At 49.3% G+C, this 16,788-nt stretch overlaps 10 protein-coding genes across 10 annotated transcripts; 4 read left to right on the top strand and 6 right to left on the bottom strand.

Moving 5' to 3' along the window:
* Positions 1–191: 191 nt before the first annotated feature.
* On the bottom strand, positions 192–1,162 carry L228DRAFT_238609 (hypothetical protein; the record flags this gene model as incomplete). The annotated part of the gene is made up of 2 exons (XM_018331063.1): positions 192–928; positions 1,006–1,162. The coding sequence occupies 2 exons, from the start codon at positions 1,160–1,162 to the stop codon at positions 192–194; spliced, it is 894 nt and encodes a 297-aa protein (XP_018188246.1).
* Positions 1,163–1,601: 439 nt separating this feature from the next.
* L228DRAFT_247056 (hypothetical protein) lies at positions 1,602–1,998 on the bottom strand. Its single transcript, XM_018332549.1, has 3 exons — positions 1,830–1,998; positions 1,756–1,772; positions 1,602–1,695 (listed from the first exon to the last, which is right to left on the bottom strand). Exons 1-3 carry the CDS (start codon positions 1,911–1,913, stop codon positions 1,641–1,643), a joined length of 156 nt encoding a protein of 51 aa, XP_018188245.1. The 5' UTR covers positions 1,914–1,998; the 3' UTR covers positions 1,602–1,640.
* L228DRAFT_247055 (hypothetical protein) lies at positions 1,877–2,383 on the top strand. Its single transcript, XM_018332548.1, has one exon. It carries the CDS (start codon positions 1,953–1,955, stop codon positions 2,331–2,333), a length of 381 nt encoding a protein of 126 aa, XP_018188244.1. The 5' UTR covers positions 1,877–1,952; the 3' UTR covers positions 2,334–2,383.
* A 2,272-nt stretch (positions 2,384–4,655) lies between these two features.
* Positions 4,656–6,147, top strand: L228DRAFT_238607 (hypothetical protein; the record flags this gene model as incomplete). The annotated part of the gene is made up of 2 exons (XM_018331062.1): positions 4,656–5,132; positions 5,212–6,147. 2 exons carry the CDS (start codon positions 4,656–4,658, stop codon positions 6,145–6,147), a joined length of 1,413 nt encoding a protein of 470 aa, XP_018188243.1.
* Positions 6,148–6,193: 46 nt separating this feature from the next.
* L228DRAFT_247050 (pyruvate dehydrogenase E1, beta subunit) lies at positions 6,194–8,183 on the bottom strand. The gene is made up of 6 exons (XM_018332547.1): positions 7,825–8,183; positions 7,520–7,643; positions 7,166–7,452; positions 7,044–7,107; positions 6,652–6,982; positions 6,194–6,566 (listed from the first exon to the last, which is right to left on the bottom strand). Exons 1-6 carry the CDS (start codon positions 8,070–8,072, stop codon positions 6,490–6,492), a joined length of 1,131 nt encoding a protein of 376 aa, XP_018188242.1. The 5' UTR covers positions 8,073–8,183; the 3' UTR covers positions 6,194–6,489.
* Positions 8,184–8,420: 237 nt separating this feature from the next.
* L228DRAFT_247048 (ERG6, Delta(24)-sterol C-methyltransferase) lies at positions 8,421–10,139 on the bottom strand. Its single transcript, XM_018332546.1, has 4 exons — positions 10,005–10,139; positions 9,907–9,941; positions 9,513–9,834; positions 8,421–9,436 (listed from the first exon to the last, which is right to left on the bottom strand). Exons 1-4 carry the CDS (start codon positions 10,110–10,112, stop codon positions 8,861–8,863), a joined length of 1,041 nt encoding a protein of 346 aa, XP_018188241.1. The 5' UTR covers positions 10,113–10,139; the 3' UTR covers positions 8,421–8,860.
* Positions 10,140–10,851: 712 nt separating this feature from the next.
* Positions 10,852–12,618, top strand: L228DRAFT_282775 (pre-mRNA splicing factor slt-11). The gene is made up of 3 exons (XM_018336040.1): positions 10,852–11,214; positions 11,278–11,344; positions 11,409–12,618. The coding sequence occupies exons 1-3, from the start codon at positions 11,147–11,149 to the stop codon at positions 12,390–12,392; spliced, it is 1,119 nt and encodes a 372-aa protein (XP_018188240.1). The 5' UTR covers positions 10,852–11,146; the 3' UTR covers positions 12,393–12,618.
* Positions 12,541–13,010, bottom strand: L228DRAFT_268070 (hypothetical protein; the record flags this gene model as incomplete). Its single annotated transcript, XM_018335076.1, has 3 exons — positions 12,541–12,641; positions 12,701–12,883; positions 12,956–13,010. The coding sequence occupies 3 exons, from the start codon at positions 13,008–13,010 to the stop codon at positions 12,541–12,543; spliced, it is 339 nt and encodes a 112-aa protein (XP_018188239.1).
* Positions 13,011–13,264: 254 nt separating this feature from the next.
* Positions 13,265–15,218, top strand: L228DRAFT_247045 (DnaJ-domain-containing protein). Its single transcript, XM_018332545.1, has 3 exons — positions 13,265–13,489; positions 13,559–13,699; positions 13,781–15,218. Exons 1-3 carry the CDS (start codon positions 13,340–13,342, stop codon positions 14,825–14,827), a joined length of 1,338 nt encoding a protein of 445 aa, XP_018188238.1. The 5' UTR covers positions 13,265–13,339; the 3' UTR covers positions 14,828–15,218.
* Positions 15,036–16,332, bottom strand: L228DRAFT_220304 (hypothetical protein). Its single transcript, XM_018330237.1, has 4 exons — positions 16,157–16,332; positions 15,960–16,037; positions 15,617–15,832; positions 15,036–15,496 (listed from the first exon to the last, which is right to left on the bottom strand). Exons 1-4 carry the CDS (start codon positions 16,190–16,192, stop codon positions 15,233–15,235), a joined length of 594 nt encoding a protein of 197 aa, XP_018188237.1. The 5' UTR covers positions 16,193–16,332; the 3' UTR covers positions 15,036–15,232.
* Between the last annotated feature and the right edge of the window lie 456 nt (positions 16,333–16,788).

Here is a 16,788-nt window from a genome sequence, read left to right as displayed (position 1 = left end):
CTATTGGATTTTTGTCTTTTGTTGTGCTTTCCTATTGCAAATGGAAAGGAGCTTGTTATTGCACTATAATTATAGCTCTTGTGAAATTCCATTGGGAATTGCAGACTTTTAACATCGCCGAGTTGGCGTTTTAATCACGAGAATGGCATTTGCCATCATTTGTGAGAGGCATGGGACGTATTTCAGGGGGATCATAGCCATTTGCCTATGAAGGGGATCTGTCTATACAGGTTATCATATCCTCTGCCGACCCAACCATTTGCTCTACCACCCCTACCAACAACGCCCAAACTGCCCGCCATCCACAGACCAGCTAGAGCAACACTTAGCGCATTGAGTGTATACCACCTTCGCTTTCTACGCAGAGAGGTTTCAACGCTCTCCCCAGCGGCTTGAGAAGGCGTCAAGCCTAGCCATTTTGCACCTCCCCAAACAATATGCCATGTAGCTGCACTAATAAGCAGGGAAAAGCCAGCAAAAGATATAGCTGGATGTTCGGCGAATCCGTGGGAGACAAATGATAAACCTACGCCAGAGCTATCTCCTTCTACCCATACTGGCAGGATACGATTCAAGAACGCATGACCTGCAACCAATGGCACGAGCATAAACCCCACAAAGCTGATGCCGCTTATCTTGGGTCTTGCCAGCGCCTTCCTCTCGTGACGATTGCTCGCTCCATATCGCTTCGCAAGCTGGTGTTGTCGATATATCCTCAGCGCTATGCCAGAGCCAACATGAGCGATCAGTGGAAGCAAGACCACAACTGGCTCAGCAAGTATAGATTGATAGTATGGTCTCGTGAGAAGGAGATACTTGTCACTTTCAGGGACTGATTTGGTGGCTAACGGGATCAAAGACGTATTTGCAAGATGGAATGTTAGGAAGGCGCTGAATGTGTACGAGGAATATTTCTGGATTCGTTGAACTACGCGCATTTGAATGAATCATGTCAGCACTGTGAAAAAACGCTGAAAGTGAGGAAACAAAGTTGTGTCTACTTACGGTAAAAAGGGAGACTATGGCCACTCAAACCCAGCGTCGACGATCGCGCAACAGGCGGAGTCGGCGAGGAGCTTGGAGGGAAATAGCTGTCCTTGTCGTCGCCGATTGGATCATCAACTGGCGATGGATCCAGCTCCTTCAAATCAATGTCGGCCATGTGGAGCTCCCAAAAGCAACGGCGCAGTCGGCTTTTCCAAGAAGCAATGTAAATATCGTAGAATCAGCTACGGGATGTTGATTACAATATGTGGAAGCTCATCCGTCAGATCTTGGGGAGCACGGGCCACTCTCCACGCTATTGATGGTGGATCAGCAGCTAAATGACGACCTATCGCTCCACCATAACTATTTCACACCTCTATTTTGAGCTTCCTGCCGCATTAGCTATCAGTCTTCACATTGATGCGATACTTCATTGCTTGATACCTTATTCCAGTCAGATTGTTCCCGCGAAACTTTTGATCCCCCTCGACAATAGAAACACCTCATAAATTACAATCCTCGACAATATGGCACCAGTAATTCGCCTCCAGTCTTTCCGTGTATTTCTATAACTGACTCTCGTTTCTTACAGAGAGGAATGACAAATCCAGCTCCCAAGGTATGCGTATCGAGCATGTCGTTTGATTTGGTCACTAATAATTTCCTTCAAGACCGAGAGCGCGCGAGAAGCTCGAAAGTCGTTTTTCTGTAAGTAGACATCCTTTCCGATCAGAAGAGAAGTAGGATTTAATAATGTATATTGTACAGGCGAGTTGTGTCAGAAGGTATAACAGCAATCTGGTCCAGCGGCTCTTGAAACTCCATCTCACGCCGACGTTTAGGGATACAGTCGAATGAATGAATACGAAGCACACGAGTCCTCTTACGATCACCAGCACAAGAAGGTATGGCAACAAGCCGTCCATATTGAGATGCATCATCTCATAGGTATGCCAGAGCTGACAATGACTGTGCAGCGCCTGAAGGAGATGAAACAAATGCAACGGGACCCAATGGCGGCTTCGAAAGCACGTCGAGCCGAACGAAAAGCCGACGAAAAATCCGGTTTAATCACCATCAAACCCCTGAAGCTCGATTCTCAACCAGCCTCTTCTGGCAGCGGCGGAGGGTTTAAGAAGGGCGGATTTAAGAGCGCATTCGGCGGCCCCAAAGACGACGCCGTGCCTGTCAAAAGTAGCGGGTTTAAGAAAGCTTTCGAGATCGAGGAGGGTTCTCAATCTGAAAAGGTCTCACTCCAGGAGGAAAGTGATACAGAGGATGAAGGCTACGAATACTACGATCCTCGGCAGCCAACAGGCTGCCAGCCGGGCTGCCCAGGGCGATAGGTTTGAATGGCCAGAGGTGTTAAAAGGTGTTTGCAAACCCTTCCAAGGTCCTTACGATCGTATAAGCACAACCTCGACTGGTTTAGCTGCTGCCATCGCACCATCCCAGCCTCCCCTCCGACGTCGCGCAGCTCTGGGATCTTTGTGTTCCACAACAATCGGACTTCATGATCATCATCATCAACATCATCATCAATATCTAGGTTGTATGATGAGGCAATGGTGATTAGATGGTTCAAGTTGAAGCTCAGGACAAGATCTTCACTGGGCTCTTGCGTCGCACAGAACAGCATTTACCATGCAGAGCGCTGGCTTGGGCGTCAAGAGCGATTTGAAATCGCTCGATCTGCTTATTTCACTGGCAACGGCCTGCTCGTGGACGACTGGAGTGTCATATCGAACCCTGAGGCGTCTGCCCTGGTCAGGCGTGAGTCTAATGTGGCGGTGATTGATCAGGGGCCTTCTCGGTTGTCGTTTTCTGGGTTGCAGCTAGGAGCTCGAAGCTTAAACCAGGGACAAGCACTGAAGAGGAGCGGACTATCGCCGAGTTAATGGATTTTCTTATCAATTTCAGTTAATCCTTGCCATCATCACACACTTCCCGGCAATCTTATTATATTCTTATTGGCCGTTGGATGATCAATAAAACGTGAGGCAAACGAAGCAAAGGACTTGTACTGTACTGCAGTGTACTGTACAACGTGAGGGTCAGACGATACACCCCTGTTCGTACCTCGCAGCGTGGCTTTTCCAAATAGACAAGCTTTACGACCGAGGGAAGAAAACTCGATGCGGCTTAAACCTTCATGTATTTCTCAGCAATGTCTCCGAAATCATCGCGCACATTTGGCTTGCGGAAGGTCGACCCTATAAGGGTTGGTAATATGCAAATGAGGTTCCACGCGAATCTGTTTCTCTATCCTTGCAGATGTCTAGCTGTCAAAGCCTGCTCAAATTGAATTAGTTCACACGATCTAAAGAGATCCCGGGTGGCGCATCCCAGCCACAGAGCGTGTTGCTTCGATATGGCGAGATTTCTAAAAACCACGCCACCTAGAACATTTGTGATTTGTTCCTTGATGCTTTGGCGTGCACTTTGCAGGATATTCATTTTTTTTTTTTTTTACAGATTTTGACGCCAATTCACCATGGGGTAATAATTTGGAATAATTTGACGATAATGCCTTATTGCCAGAGCCTTACATGGGCTAGAGCTTTTGACAGATTGCCATTGGACAACAATTTCAATTGAAGCCATGGGATGATTGCAACGACTGCCTCAATTGCACACTGAAAATTGGCGCCATCGCGCTATCTCAGAAGCGTTTCTGCACTCAATGATGTTGAATGGTGTAGGATTCGGGGCCATGTCAAGCTAAAACATCAACTGACATCCGGAGAAGCTCGGACAGGACTTATCTCATGACAGGAATATCTATATCCTAGCAAAGGCGCCCACTTCAGGTGTAGATCAAAGGGGTCTGTGGAATCGAATCATAATCCCTCCTGCTTCCCCGGACAATTTAGCCGTGTCGAACCAGATCAACTCAAACGCGTGCAGATTTCAGGTATAAGCATGGTAAACCTTTTTGCGTTCTCGTCTTAGACGGGGATAGAGTTTGTTCGGTTTCGATTCTACTCCCGGCTCCTGGCAGGAAAGTCTTCGTACAGAACCGTGCCCGCAGTTTTTGCCCCGTCAGGCTCTCATCCTTCTGTTTTAATTGCTACTAGTGCCAAGGCAAAATACAACAAGCTGTTTCTTTTATATATCATGTCCTCACGCTTTGTTCCAGGATATTCTTCATTTTTAATTCCAATCTTTTGATTTCTTCTTATGGTCCCCAAAATCACAATATTTTTTGCCTTTTGCAGTTTTCTTCAACGACTTCAGGGCTACATTGAGGTTCGGCTCGAAGAAGGTACGGCATTAACTGCCACCTGGAAATAATGGATCCCAGAAATGTTTCTTTCTTATCTCTTCCTCTCGAAGTCCGCGAGGAAATATACGAATATGGTTTATCAGCAGACCGACCCAGTGATGAGTGCGTGACCGGCAATTCAAAACACAGAACGCAATATGCAATTCATCTTCTCCGCGTCTGTCGCAAGATATATACGGAGGCTCAGCCTTTTCTCTTTCAGGAAGCGCCCGCATTCAAATCCCAATTTGAGCTCTACAGGTGGTTGGAAACTGTCATGCATTATAAGAGGGGTCATTACTTGATCCACGTCAGGGACTTGAGAATAAAGCTGCTTGATATCTAGCCCGGCAGGAAAAAATTTGAGCTTCATTTGGATCAGTCTTTGCCTCCCAACACCCATATGCTTACATCTTCTCCTTCCTCTTCTACTCCCTCTTCTCCAAGCATGTTCCACCAAAACCTTGTCCAAAAAGGTCCCGCCGTTCCCCCAGCTGCTCTAAATTACATTTCTGAATTGGACAACTTGATTTACGCCCTTTCGCTCCTCCCCAACGTTCGGCGTCTGACCATCTACAAACAACTTCCCTCCAAAGATTCCATACCATGCAGAGAACTCTACCGTCTCTTCTTCCCCCACATCGGCCAGCTCTTTCCACAGCTCGGAGACCTTTCCTTCTTCTCTGAACACGTCCCTCTCGAGACCTTTCTTCCTCGGCTTCCTCGTCTCCGCAAACTGCGATTTACGGGTTTCTCGCCCACGTCGCCTACCAGAACCTTAGACGTACTCGGCGCATTAAAGTTCCTTGATACATTGGAATTGGTTGGTCCGCCGCCTGGAATGAGCTATACAAACAGAAACAGACAAGCTTCTGACTCTGTACGTCAGAATGAGCCCGGGCTAAATTCGTGCCTTTGTCCTCGTCAGATCCAGCTTCTCTGCATACTTTGTGTCTCAGCTTGACTATTTGCTAACCCCAACTCGCCATCGCCATGGCACGCAGGTACTACTCTCCATCACGCCAGAAGTCGTTGCCGGTTTGAAACCACTGAAACACGTGGTCATTCACGAGATTAAGGAAATATACGACACCACCCCCTATCATGCTGCTTCCCACCTCCCTCCAGCTTCAACATCTTCTTCCCGCTCATCCACAACCCCTGGTATATTCCTCACTTCCACTTTTCTCTCCGCATTATATCGCTCCCATGTTTCCAGCCTCATCTCGCTCAAAATCCACTCTGATATCCCCCTTTCATCTACCACACTTGAGGCACTGCGATTATTATTGTCCACTTCGACCACACTCAAGGAGTTAGTGCTCGTGTGGCCAATTCCTCCAGACATGGACATGGATTATATGGATTTGTTTGAGCATCTCCCGCCGAGTCTGCAAAAATTAAGTCTGTGGGTTGAGTTGTCGCCTGATGTGCTCGCCATCTTGGCTGCGCTCATGAAGATATTTGTGCCTAACACCATCAACGACAACGACAACAACGGGCTAAATAGAAGGGTCAGGTATTCGGCGTTGAAGAAGATAGTGTTACTGGTACCAATAGCGGAACCACGACATGATCGAGGAGGTGCAAGTGGGAGATTCGGAATGTATTACAACCGCAAGATTCTCGGGTCTGGAACTGCTTGGAAAAGTCTCAGCAATCACGCAATACGTGCAGGGCAGAATGGCTGCACAGTAGACTGTGAAGACAGCAGAGTACCGTCCCATGGAGAAAATTGTGGGAGTAGGGTTTTGAGCGGGAATACATGTGCCCCAGAAGAAGATGACGATGCATTTCAGCGGGGTATTGATCAGGCGTTGGCTAGATTAGAAAACGCTGGGATAAAGGTATCTGTTGAATGGGGACGGTGTCCGAGTTGCTTGCATGAGGACTAAGTCGCAAAGATGGGCGTATTAGTTGGTTTTTTCTTCTATATGTAGATGGATTTATGGAGAAAGGGTAGTTGAGATACGGTGCAAAGCATATTCATGTTCTCAAATCAAATATCAAACAGGTTTCGCACGAGATGCCGGCGTTTTTCGCCGGGAGGAGTTTTCAAGGAAATAAAAAATTATACACACGACACCATGCTCAGATGGACACCTATAATGACGTAAAAAGTGTATAGTATAAATACAATTTATTTATTTCGGCCGTCCACTTTGCCTTTCCCAAACACATTTGGACGAATAAATGATTCTTGTTGACGCAACCTATTTGATATCATCCGAGCACCTTTATGCCTTGAGCAGCTTAGCGGCGTAGTTGCTGATAAGCTCCTCGGTAGGGAAGGCCATCTCCTCGAGTTTGGCGGCTACACGATTGTCAGCATCTATTTCAAGGCGCTTTATGCAAGACAAGATAAAGGGGAAAGGAAGGAAAGCGCAAGGGATACATACCGTAGGGAGTGGGGACCTCGGCACCAGTGACACGGACAGCAGGGGCGTTGAGGTAGTCGAAACCGTACTCCATGGCGAGGGCCAAGATCTCGGAACCAACGCCAAAGGCAGGGAAACCAGACTCAACGGTCATCAGGTGGCCAGTCTTCTTGACCGACTTGATGATGGCCTCGACGTCCATGGGCTTGATCGAACGGAGGTTGAGAACCTCGGCGTCGATACCGTACTTCTGCTTCATCTGCTCGGCAGCGGTGAGAGACTGGCCGACGCAGCGGGAGAGGGTGACAATGGTGAGGTCCTTGCCAGGACGCTCAATCTTGGCCTTGCCGAACTAAAATCGAATGTCAGCGTGGGAATTGGCGACCGGGCAATCTGAAACCGCCTTGACTTACGGGAATAACAAAGTCATCCTTCTGAGCCTCCTCGCTCATAGGGAAGGAGACACCGTACATGAGCCTATACATGTCATTAACAAATGTATTCAAGGCGGTTTACATTAGACTACAAGACTTACTCGTTCTCGAGAACGCAGACGGGGTTGGGGTCACGGATGGCGGCCTTGAGAAGACCCTTGGCGTCCTCTGCGCTCCAGGGAGCGACAACCTTAAGACCGGGAATGCTACCGTACCATGCCGAGTAGTCCTGGGAGTGCTGAGCGGCGACACCAGCAGCGAAACCGTTGGGTCCACGGAAGGTGATGTTGCAAGGCTGGATACCACCAGACATGTAGTGGGTCTTGGCTGCCGAGTTGATAATCTGATCAATGGCTTGCATGGCAAAGTTGAAGGTCATGAACTCGCACTATAGGTCCCAAGTCAACCAATCGAGCCTTTAAGAGCGGAATTTCTTGTCCCAAGTAAATGCTTACCACAGGGTGCAGGCCAGCCAGGGCAGCACCGACAGTAAGACCACAGAAACCAGCCTCAGTGATAGGGCTGTCAATGACACGCTTCTCACCGAATCTGTCGAGAAGACCCTTGGTGACCTTGTAACTGTGAGGCAGAAAAGCAATCGCAAGTTAGCAAAAGGGCTGATAAAATGGTAAACCTTGTCTCTCGAGCTAGATAAGGCACCCCAGTTCCCAACTTGAAGGAATCATCCGGCCCAAGAAGAACTTGCAAGAGCTCAAACGAATCCAAGGAACCGCAAAACAGAACTCAATGGATCACTCACGCTCCGTTGTACTGCGCAACCTCCTCACCCATGATGAAGACCTTGGGGTTGCTCTCCAGCTCCTCGGCCAATGCCTCATTCAGCGCATCTCTGACGGTGACATCCTTGACGCCGCTGGGGGTAGCATATGTTCTTCGGTTCAAGAGCGTAGGCAGAGAGGCGGCGGGCTGGAAAGCGGAAGCCCTGCAGGCAGACCGCTGAGAGGAAAGGAGGCGCGAGGCGGGTCGGAAGAGACGAAGAGCAGACATTGTCGGAAATAGAGGAGAGGAATGACGCCTGGAGGGAGGAGCGAGGGGATGAAGGCGACACGAGCCGAATTGACAGAGAGCACGAGCTCTACGGCGTGGAGGATTCTGAGAGATCGATGGATGGATTGGCCGTTGTCGGTCTGCTGGGGGAGCAAGTGTTGAGCGGGAGAATCGGTACAGGAACTAGTAGGGGAAACGGATCTCGCGAAGCGACTCGGGACAGCTGGTTGAGCCTCCATTTGCGCCCTTTACACTGGGTTCGGGGGGTGGTGCCTCTCGTGTCCCTACCACACGCCCTTCGGAGTTCCGAAATTTGTTTGTCAAATCAGATTTCTCCAATTCGCTGTTTGCTTGTCCACTATCAGTACGCCGCTGTATATATTCACTCCGATAGGCCCCTGCTGCACCACAATCATTCAGAGTCCAAACGTAAAGTAGCAAGCTTTATACAGCCTACATGCAAATCTCTAGCACTTTATATCATCAAATTTTGATTATCCTTCACAAAGCGCCCTTCTTTTCAGATTCAGCGAATTCTACTTCTAATCAAAAGATATACGTTTCTGTTATTATCATTAAGATCCATCGGACCAAATCGGTCCTGTGTCTATAGATGAATCAAGTCGTACAAAGGTAATCTAATAAAAACAATTAAGAATGAAAAGGATTCAAGAAAAATAAAGGAAATAGTCGGCCGCCTTTGGGAAGAAATTGCTCAGTGTGTCAAATCAAATTTTTTTCCACTCCAGCCCTTCGGCTCTTTCTCTTCACACATCAAGTGCACACGTTTATGCCTCGGGCTTGCGACCAATCATCAAGAACATGGGCGTGAAAAGCTTCTCCTTACCACCAGCGACCAGACAGTCAGCAGCCAGCGCCAGACTGTCGGCTGTCTTCTGGGTACCACGGGGGGCAATCCGCAGCGTCTCCAATCCACCAACCAGCTTGTGAACAGCACTGCGGCCCAGCTTGGTCATACGCAGGATTGTGAGGAAGTCCCAAATGCTTCCCATGTACTTGAAGTCGCCAGCAATAGGATAGTACCAGGGGGTGGCATCGGGTCTGTCAGCGAGATCCTCGGCCAGCTCAAGTTCAAAGCCGGCATTCTTAATCGCCTGAATAGCCACGTCGGCCTTGACCATGTTGGAGATTCCGTCACCCTGTTCAATACCAAGGCGAATTTCGCGATGGCGCGGGTTGTCATTATCGTACTGATCCGTCATGACCCATTCATAGACACCAAAAACTCCGCCGGGCTTCAGAACCCGATAGATTTGCGAATACACGCCTTCGAGCGATGGTGCGTGAACAGTAGCCTCAATTGCGTAAACTGCATCAAAAGAGTTGTCAGGGAATGACATTTGCTGTGAAACATTGTTAGTCTTTGAAACGAAAGAGCGCAACCATCTGAGCGGTCCATTCTCTCAGAAAACGCCATACCATAAAGTCGCCCTTTGTGAATGAGAGCTGTTTCGATAGCCCAGCCTGTGCGGCATAGGCAGTAGCTCTCTCAATCTGGTAATCATTGTTGTTGAGGCCAACAATGTTGCAGCCGGTGAAACGGGCGATTTCCCGGGCAGGACCGCCAACACCGCAGCCCACATCCAGCACCTTCATGCCCTCCTTGATATTCATCAAGTGTGCGAGATAGTGCTCATGACGAGCCAGGGCCTGCAAGAAGGCTTCCTTGTGTCCGAATCGGCAAAAGTGGAAAGACTGTGCCCAGCCGTTTTCATAGAGGTCGGTAGCAAGGTTGTAGTAACTGCAGGTAGCGGAGTCAGTCTTGCATCATATGGAGCGGGTGCAGATGTAACAATGGTCTAGCCACACATACTGTCTGGTCAAAGTAGCATATTGTGCTTTGCGCTCCTATACATCAAGCACAAGATAAGTACGGCCCATCTCGATATTCAGAATATGGAAGCCACCAACCTCTCTGTCCTGCTCCGTTTCCGTGGCAGCGGGCTTGTTGTCCCAGTGTCTGAAATACTCATCAACCGCAGCTTGCTGAGCCTTGGAGTCTTTTCCGAGCATGGCCATGAAATTGTTACGCTCGGTCGCAGATTTTCCGTGCATGGCCTTGTTGAAAGCAGCGTCACGCGTGTGGTTTTCCTCCTCGAGGCTGATTGGAGCCATCTTGGTGATTTAAAGAAAATTCGTTGGTATTAATATAGTCGCACTCACGATATTCGGACGAATTTATAAGGCAAAAAGAACGGACAAATTAAGACGGCCGGACGAAGGATCAATATTCAAAGGAAGAAAGATCGAGAAGACCCAGCAAGAGAAAGACAATGTGGGAAGCGACTGGGGATAGGGGAAAGGCGGAAGTTTATCAAGCCCCAGACGACGAAGCCATTGGGGAACATTCGGGGGGGAGGGTCTTTTCGTGTGGACCGATTGGAGGTACAAGGGTGGATACTACTAATTACCCGACCGGGCGAAGTATCGACTGGTAGTCAGGCACAGCTGCCGCCAAATCTGCCAGGGCACAACGGCGGCCAAAAGTCTTGAGTACTTTTGACAAAGGCAGCTTAAGGTGCATCTTAAGGTGCATCTACTGCTATTACTCCACTGTATCGAGTACTTTTCCAAGTAAATTAGGTCTGTCCGCTCCCGCTATGCCACGACTGGTTTAGCGACCCAATATGGGTTCTCCTTCCGCTTCGTTTGATGGGAAAAAAGTGGTCAGAGTTTATTATGTAATCGATCGCTATCACTGCATCCGAGGGATCCCAGGCTAAACTACAGTACTACAGTCCCCAGTGGCCAAAGGCGTCGGACTCCAGACGGAAATACAAACTCATAAGATAACCCTGTATTTGTCCGCCACGGACCGAATCAAAAATCCTTTCTCTTCCACCGCATTTAGTCCGCCAGTCCGCCGTAAATATTTGTCCAACCGACATTGAAGCAAAGACAGCTTCGTTTTCTTGTGTCAGGGGCACGGTTTCCAACTATCCTCGCAGCCCTGTCGTTGTTGATCGACCGAGTTTTTCCTCGACAACAGCCTACGTCAGTCTCCACGCCATTATCACCTCACCTCCTGTCCTGGGAGTCGGTACTGCGCCACTATGCCTCCTCAGATCAAGCAAGACCTAAATCGCTCAGGCTGGGAAAGCACGGATTTCCCCTCAGTCTGGTATGTAGCGTTACGTCCGTGGCGTCAATCGCGGCCAGTCACTTACTAATCGTCATGTTACAGTGAGAGCTGCCTTCCAGACAACCCTTACGTTCAAATGCTAAAGGAAGATTATGGCGCTGAGTGTAAGGTAAGTCAATCTCACTGGTTTGCTGTAGTATGTAAAAGTGATAACATGTCTAATTTGCTACTAGATATGTACTCGTCCTTTCACCATTTTCCGATGGAAGGCGGACCGGACAGCTCGTCAGAAGCGAACAAATATCTGTCTCACTTGCGCACGATTGAAGAACTGCTGTCAGTGCTGCATGCTCGATCTGTCTTTTGGATTACCCATCGTCGTTCGGGATGCCGCCTTAAAAATGGTGGCGCCTGGGCCGGAGAGCACCATCAACCGAGAATACTATGCGCAAGAACACGAGCGCGAGATTGAAGAAGGTCGCGGCGGCGTGGAGCAATACGAGAAGACAGATGAAAAAGCAAGGGAGCTTCTCAGGAGGCTCGCCAATAGTGAGCCCTATTACAAGAAACAGCGAAGGTTAGAAAACGACAGTCCAGCTGGTGGTCAGCTGGCAATCGAGGATGCCAAACCCCATACACCAGGGCCTATTCGAACGCGGGATGGAGCCGGCAGAGGTGGTGCTCGAGGTGGGCGCCCTGCAGGTCGGGGCGGTCGAGGATTTCCGAGCACAGCACAGCTTCCCCCAGGGCCAAAAGATATCCTGCCTCCGGCTGATCCCAATATCACATCGCTATTCGTGACTGGAGTTGAGGATGATCTCCCAGAACATGCCGTTCGGGCCCATTTTAGTCAATATGGATCCCTACGATCACTCGTCTGCTCTCATCGATCACATTGCGCATTCATAAACTATTCGACGCGTCAAGGTGCTGAAGCGGCAGCAGAAGCCTGCCAGGGAAGAGCCGTCATCATGGGCTGTCCATTACGGGTACAGTGGGGTCGACCCCGGCCGTTGGATACCATGGACCGACAGGAAAGAATAGAACTGGGCAGAGAGGGGCGTGCCGCGGCGGCTGCTTCAGCTCGTCCACTCAATAGAACAGCAAACGCTAGAGGATCGGGAGATCCATCACAAGAAAGTGCCGACAGCCTTAGTGCTGTTGCCCCTCCACCAGGCAAAGAGGATGTGCAGTATGCTAGTCTTGCAGGTAATTGATTGGCGTTCTAAAGGATTATTTTGGATTGATAGCAAAAATATGTACTGTACGGAGTATATGAACATAGTAATCATGACCGAATGTCCCGCTTGTGAGAAAGAAGATCTATATGAAATTTGTCTGTCGCTTCCATCGAGTTGTCAGATACTATAGTGATGAGCAGCATTGTCCTGGTTTAAGGAGTCCGGAATCCGAAATCTTGACACTATCATTATCGCCTCGCTCAATTTCCTCGTGAATGCGGAGTTCTGTCCACGCGTAAGCCTAATGTTTCAAAAATCGCTGTGCTCTCACGGCATCTCCTTACTGTAATTTCCCTTGTTCTCGTTTTCGATTTGACCCTGGACGATGTTATGCCGAAGAATCTTGGCCACTTCCTCGGCATGCGCTATTCTCGCTGAAGTCTCGTCGCTGCTCAAGGGCAAATCGCGACCGCTTTCGAAGCCTGCACGGGCTTGCTCGCGGGCCGCAGATAGAAGTCGAGCATCACCTGGAATACAGAGCGAAAGATTAGAGATTATGCCCTGGGCTCTCCCACTATGCGCCCGCCCAATCTACTCACCTTGAAAGGCGACGCGGGCCGACCGGAGCAACTGTCGATATGCCACGAGTGCCATGATTGGAATCTTTGATTTATGCGAATAATACCCCACAAAACTCCAAGCTGAAAATTGATCCGTCAAGGCAAAGGTGAAATTAAAATTGATCAAAAGAAGGAAGTGGCCAAGGCGGTTCGCAGACCCCCGGAATTTTATCGCCGCACAGGTGATTCTGATTTCATAAAAGGCAAGAATGTTTTGCCGTAGAGCCCCGACCAGGGACTCGTATTACATAATCGAAGAAAAAAAGTTCCGAAGGCATCAAACAGTGTGGACCGAGGACCCTAGAGCGCCAGGCCTTTGGAGAGATATTTTTCCAACCCTCTCATCATAGGAATTGGTCAACAATGTCGGCCATTCAGATCAACCTCCCTTTGCCTCTCCTTCCTGCGGGTTGGAGCAGTGACAAAGATTTCAAGGCTGTTGGATCTTTGTCCCCGGCCACTCAGCGCAGCCTCGAGCCCGTGGGCCCTCACTTCCTCGCTCACGCTCGCAGAGTAAGTTTAATTGACCCCAAATTGAACCGGACACGTTTAGAAATGCTAATGTAATCGGGGTGTGAATAGAAGCGTCATCAGCGTACTTTCTCCGAGGATGAGAGAATACAAGCGCAGGAAAATGTTAAGAAGGTGGAAGAGGATGACGCCGACGACCTCAGCGAGCCTGAGGACCCGGTGATGCTCCAGCGTGACCCCAAAGACTGGAAGGTATGTCTTCCTATATCATGTTTTCTGCCAACATCCTTGAAATCCAGAACTGAATCATGAAACTGACACTCTGCTCTACAGAACCAGGACCATTACGCTGTTCTCGGCCTGTCCAAGTACCGATACAGGGCTACTGAGGAGCAGATCAAGCGTGCCCACCGCAAGAAGGTCCTCAAGCACCACCCCGACAAGAAGGCCGCCGCTGGTACCGCCGATGATGATTCATTCTTCAAGTGTATCCAGAAGGCCACGGAAGTGCTTACCGACCCTGTTAAGCGTCGTCAGTATGACTCGGTTGATGAGCACGCTGATGTGGAGCCGCCCAGCAAGAAGGAGACCCAGAAAGGCAACTTCTTCAAGCTCTGGGCTCCCGTCTTCGACTCGGAGGCTCGATTCTCCAAGAATCACCCCGTTCCATCTCTCGGTAACGAGAACAGCACCAGAGAAGAGGTGGAGACTTTCTATAACTTCTGGTACAACTTCGACAGCTGGAGAACCTTCGAGTACCAAGACGAAGACGTGCCGGATGACAACGAGAACCGTGACCAGAAGCGTCACGTGGAGCGTAAGAACAACGCTGCCCGCAAGAAGAAGAAGACCGAGGACACTACTCGTCTCCGTCACCTTGTTGACGAGGCTCTCGCCCTTGACGAGCGTATCAAGAAGTTCCGCAAGGAGGAGCGTGCTCACAAGGACAAGCGCCGGTTAGAGAAGGAGGCTGAGCAGAAGCGTCTCGCCGAGGAAGCTGCTCGGGCTAAGGAAGAGGAAACCCGTCTCAAGGCCGAGAAGGAGGCTGCCGAGAAGCTCCAGAAGGCTGAAGACAAGAAGACTCGTGAGGCCGCCAAGAACGCTGCTAAGAAGAACAAGCGTGTCTTGAAGTCTGCTGTCAAGGATAACAACTACCTTCACGAGGGAGGTGATGCCCCCGCTGCTCAGGTTGACCGTGTCCTGACCGATGTTGACCTCATCATTGCCAAGCTTGAGGCCACTGAGCTGGCTGACTTGGCCGGCAAGCTCTCCTCCAAGAAGGGCGCCACTGAGGTCAAGGCTGTGTACGCCGAGGAGGTGAAGCGCCTGGTGGAAGGTGGCAAGCTCAAGGAGGGTGAGGCGGCCTCTCTGGCAGCTTAATTTCTCTCCCCAAACATACAAATAATGGGACGGAGAATGTTTGTCATGATTATATTTTTCAAATTACAGTTGTAGACTAGCATTGACATATACTTGGAGGGCCAGCAAGTTCACACCAGCTCCGCTTGCACAGCAGTTAAATTATGATAAAATATTGCGGTTTTACATGTGACCATCCTCCCATGACGAGGTTTTGCTTCCAAGCATTCCCGAGAATATCTGCAACATGGACAGTCCCCTGCGAAAGAGATAAAACAACAATAACCGTGGCCCCTTTGGAACCGCAACGGCGCAACATGTGAGCCATGAGAATAGATATATTTCAATTCATCAATCGTATAAGCCGACCTGTCGGCGCGTGAGCTTGTCAAATGTATGTGAGCCAGACTTCCCTCTTCTCTCTTTCTAGTTTCGCAGAGCACGTAATCTTTCACCCAAATTATCCTCCTCTTCCTCGGTGGGACCAATCTTCGTCGCCGCAGGCGTTGCGGCATCCAGCTCCTGATGCAACTCGACACCGGCCTCGTCTGCGGCTTGCGCCATCAGGCGGTCGACATCGTCTTGCGGTGTCGTCGTAGCAGTCGCCGCTGAAGTTGCGTTTTCATAATAGGCCGTCGCGACGTCCAAGTCCTCAAATTGAGATTCAAAGCGGTCCATAAATTCTGAAATCTGCAAGCAGTCGTTATTCCCGTCAGCTACATATTTTCGCCACCAAAGCATTACGGCTTTTCCCCTCCAGCACACAGTAAATGCGACTCAAGGAGGCGCAAATGCGCGGAGTCTACCCACCTTCGCCGGGTCCATCGAGCTCATCGCCTGGTCCATGCCCTTGACTACATTCCCCATTCCTTTCGTGACCTGCCGCATCGTGACTGCGGTCTGGACTCGGCTACTCACAGCGTCAATGCGCGAGGCTAGGGTCAGTAGGTTTATGCACTCGTTGCCTTTGCGGATCGCATTCTGTGCGTGGATTCGGGCAATCGGTTCATGCTTGTCGGCGATAGCCTATGTGAAACCGGAATTATACATCAGCCTCCCCCCCTGCGGCGGTTTCGATATGGCATATATGATACAGAAGATGACGACGGTCCTCGAATTGCGTATGCGAAGGGTGGAAGCTGCGGTCACAGACCTTTTTCACTTTTGCTTTTTCTGCATTTTCTTCCTTCTTCGCCTTGGCGGCTTGTCGGTTCAGCTGCTTGGCCGTGAACTAAACAGAACGCGTCAAATCAAAATCAGCGGGGGGGTTATCATTTAGGTAAATGCAAGGCGGATACGGCGCATAGCTTGGTGAAACAGCTAAAGCTGCTCATAAAGGTGGTAATGTACCTTGAGGTTGAAGAGCGCTTTTTCCAACCCGGACATTGTATTGGTATTCTGACGGTAGCAAAATGTCTGAATCACAGGTTGCCACTCGAGAGGGAGTAGAGATGCGGAGATATTAAAGGCGATAAGCCCGATGGGGTTTTGGATCAGTTTGGTGACGATTTGGGGCCAGACTTCGCTTGTTTTGGTTCCAAGGTTCTGTAGCTTGGTGGGGGTAAAGGCCGAGAGGTCATTCTGGCCTGTCATGGACAATTTTAAATCAGATCTCGTAATTATTCACGAAGTCCCCTCTTGGTGCTGTGGTTAGTTGGTTTTTCAGTCGGCGCACAATTGGCATTTTCAGATTATCTCACTATTTATATAAACTCGAGAAAATATTTAGCAATATTTCCTTTTCAAGATCTGGATATGAGTTCGCTGAAAAACAATTGTTCATATAAGCCTTCAAATTAATTTAAAAATTTACAATTTCCATGACTAGTGAGTAAGAACATGTAGTAGGATGCTCTGAAAGCAATCATACTGAATGCATACATCTACGTATTTAAAGAATTGCTGCCTCTCGTCCGACAGCAGTCCTAACATAGAGCAGCAAAATCTAGTCAAGAAATACTCCTAAGTTAATATGTTCATGC

The sequence above is a fragment of the Xylona heveae genome (assembly GCF_001619985.1).
Source record: "Xylona heveae TC161 unplaced genomic scaffold L228scaffold_5, whole genome shotgun sequence".
NCBI lineage: Eukaryota > Fungi > Ascomycota > Xylonomycetes > Xylonales > Xylonaceae > Xylona > Xylona heveae.
This window is presented reverse-complemented; position numbering and strand designations above follow the sequence as displayed.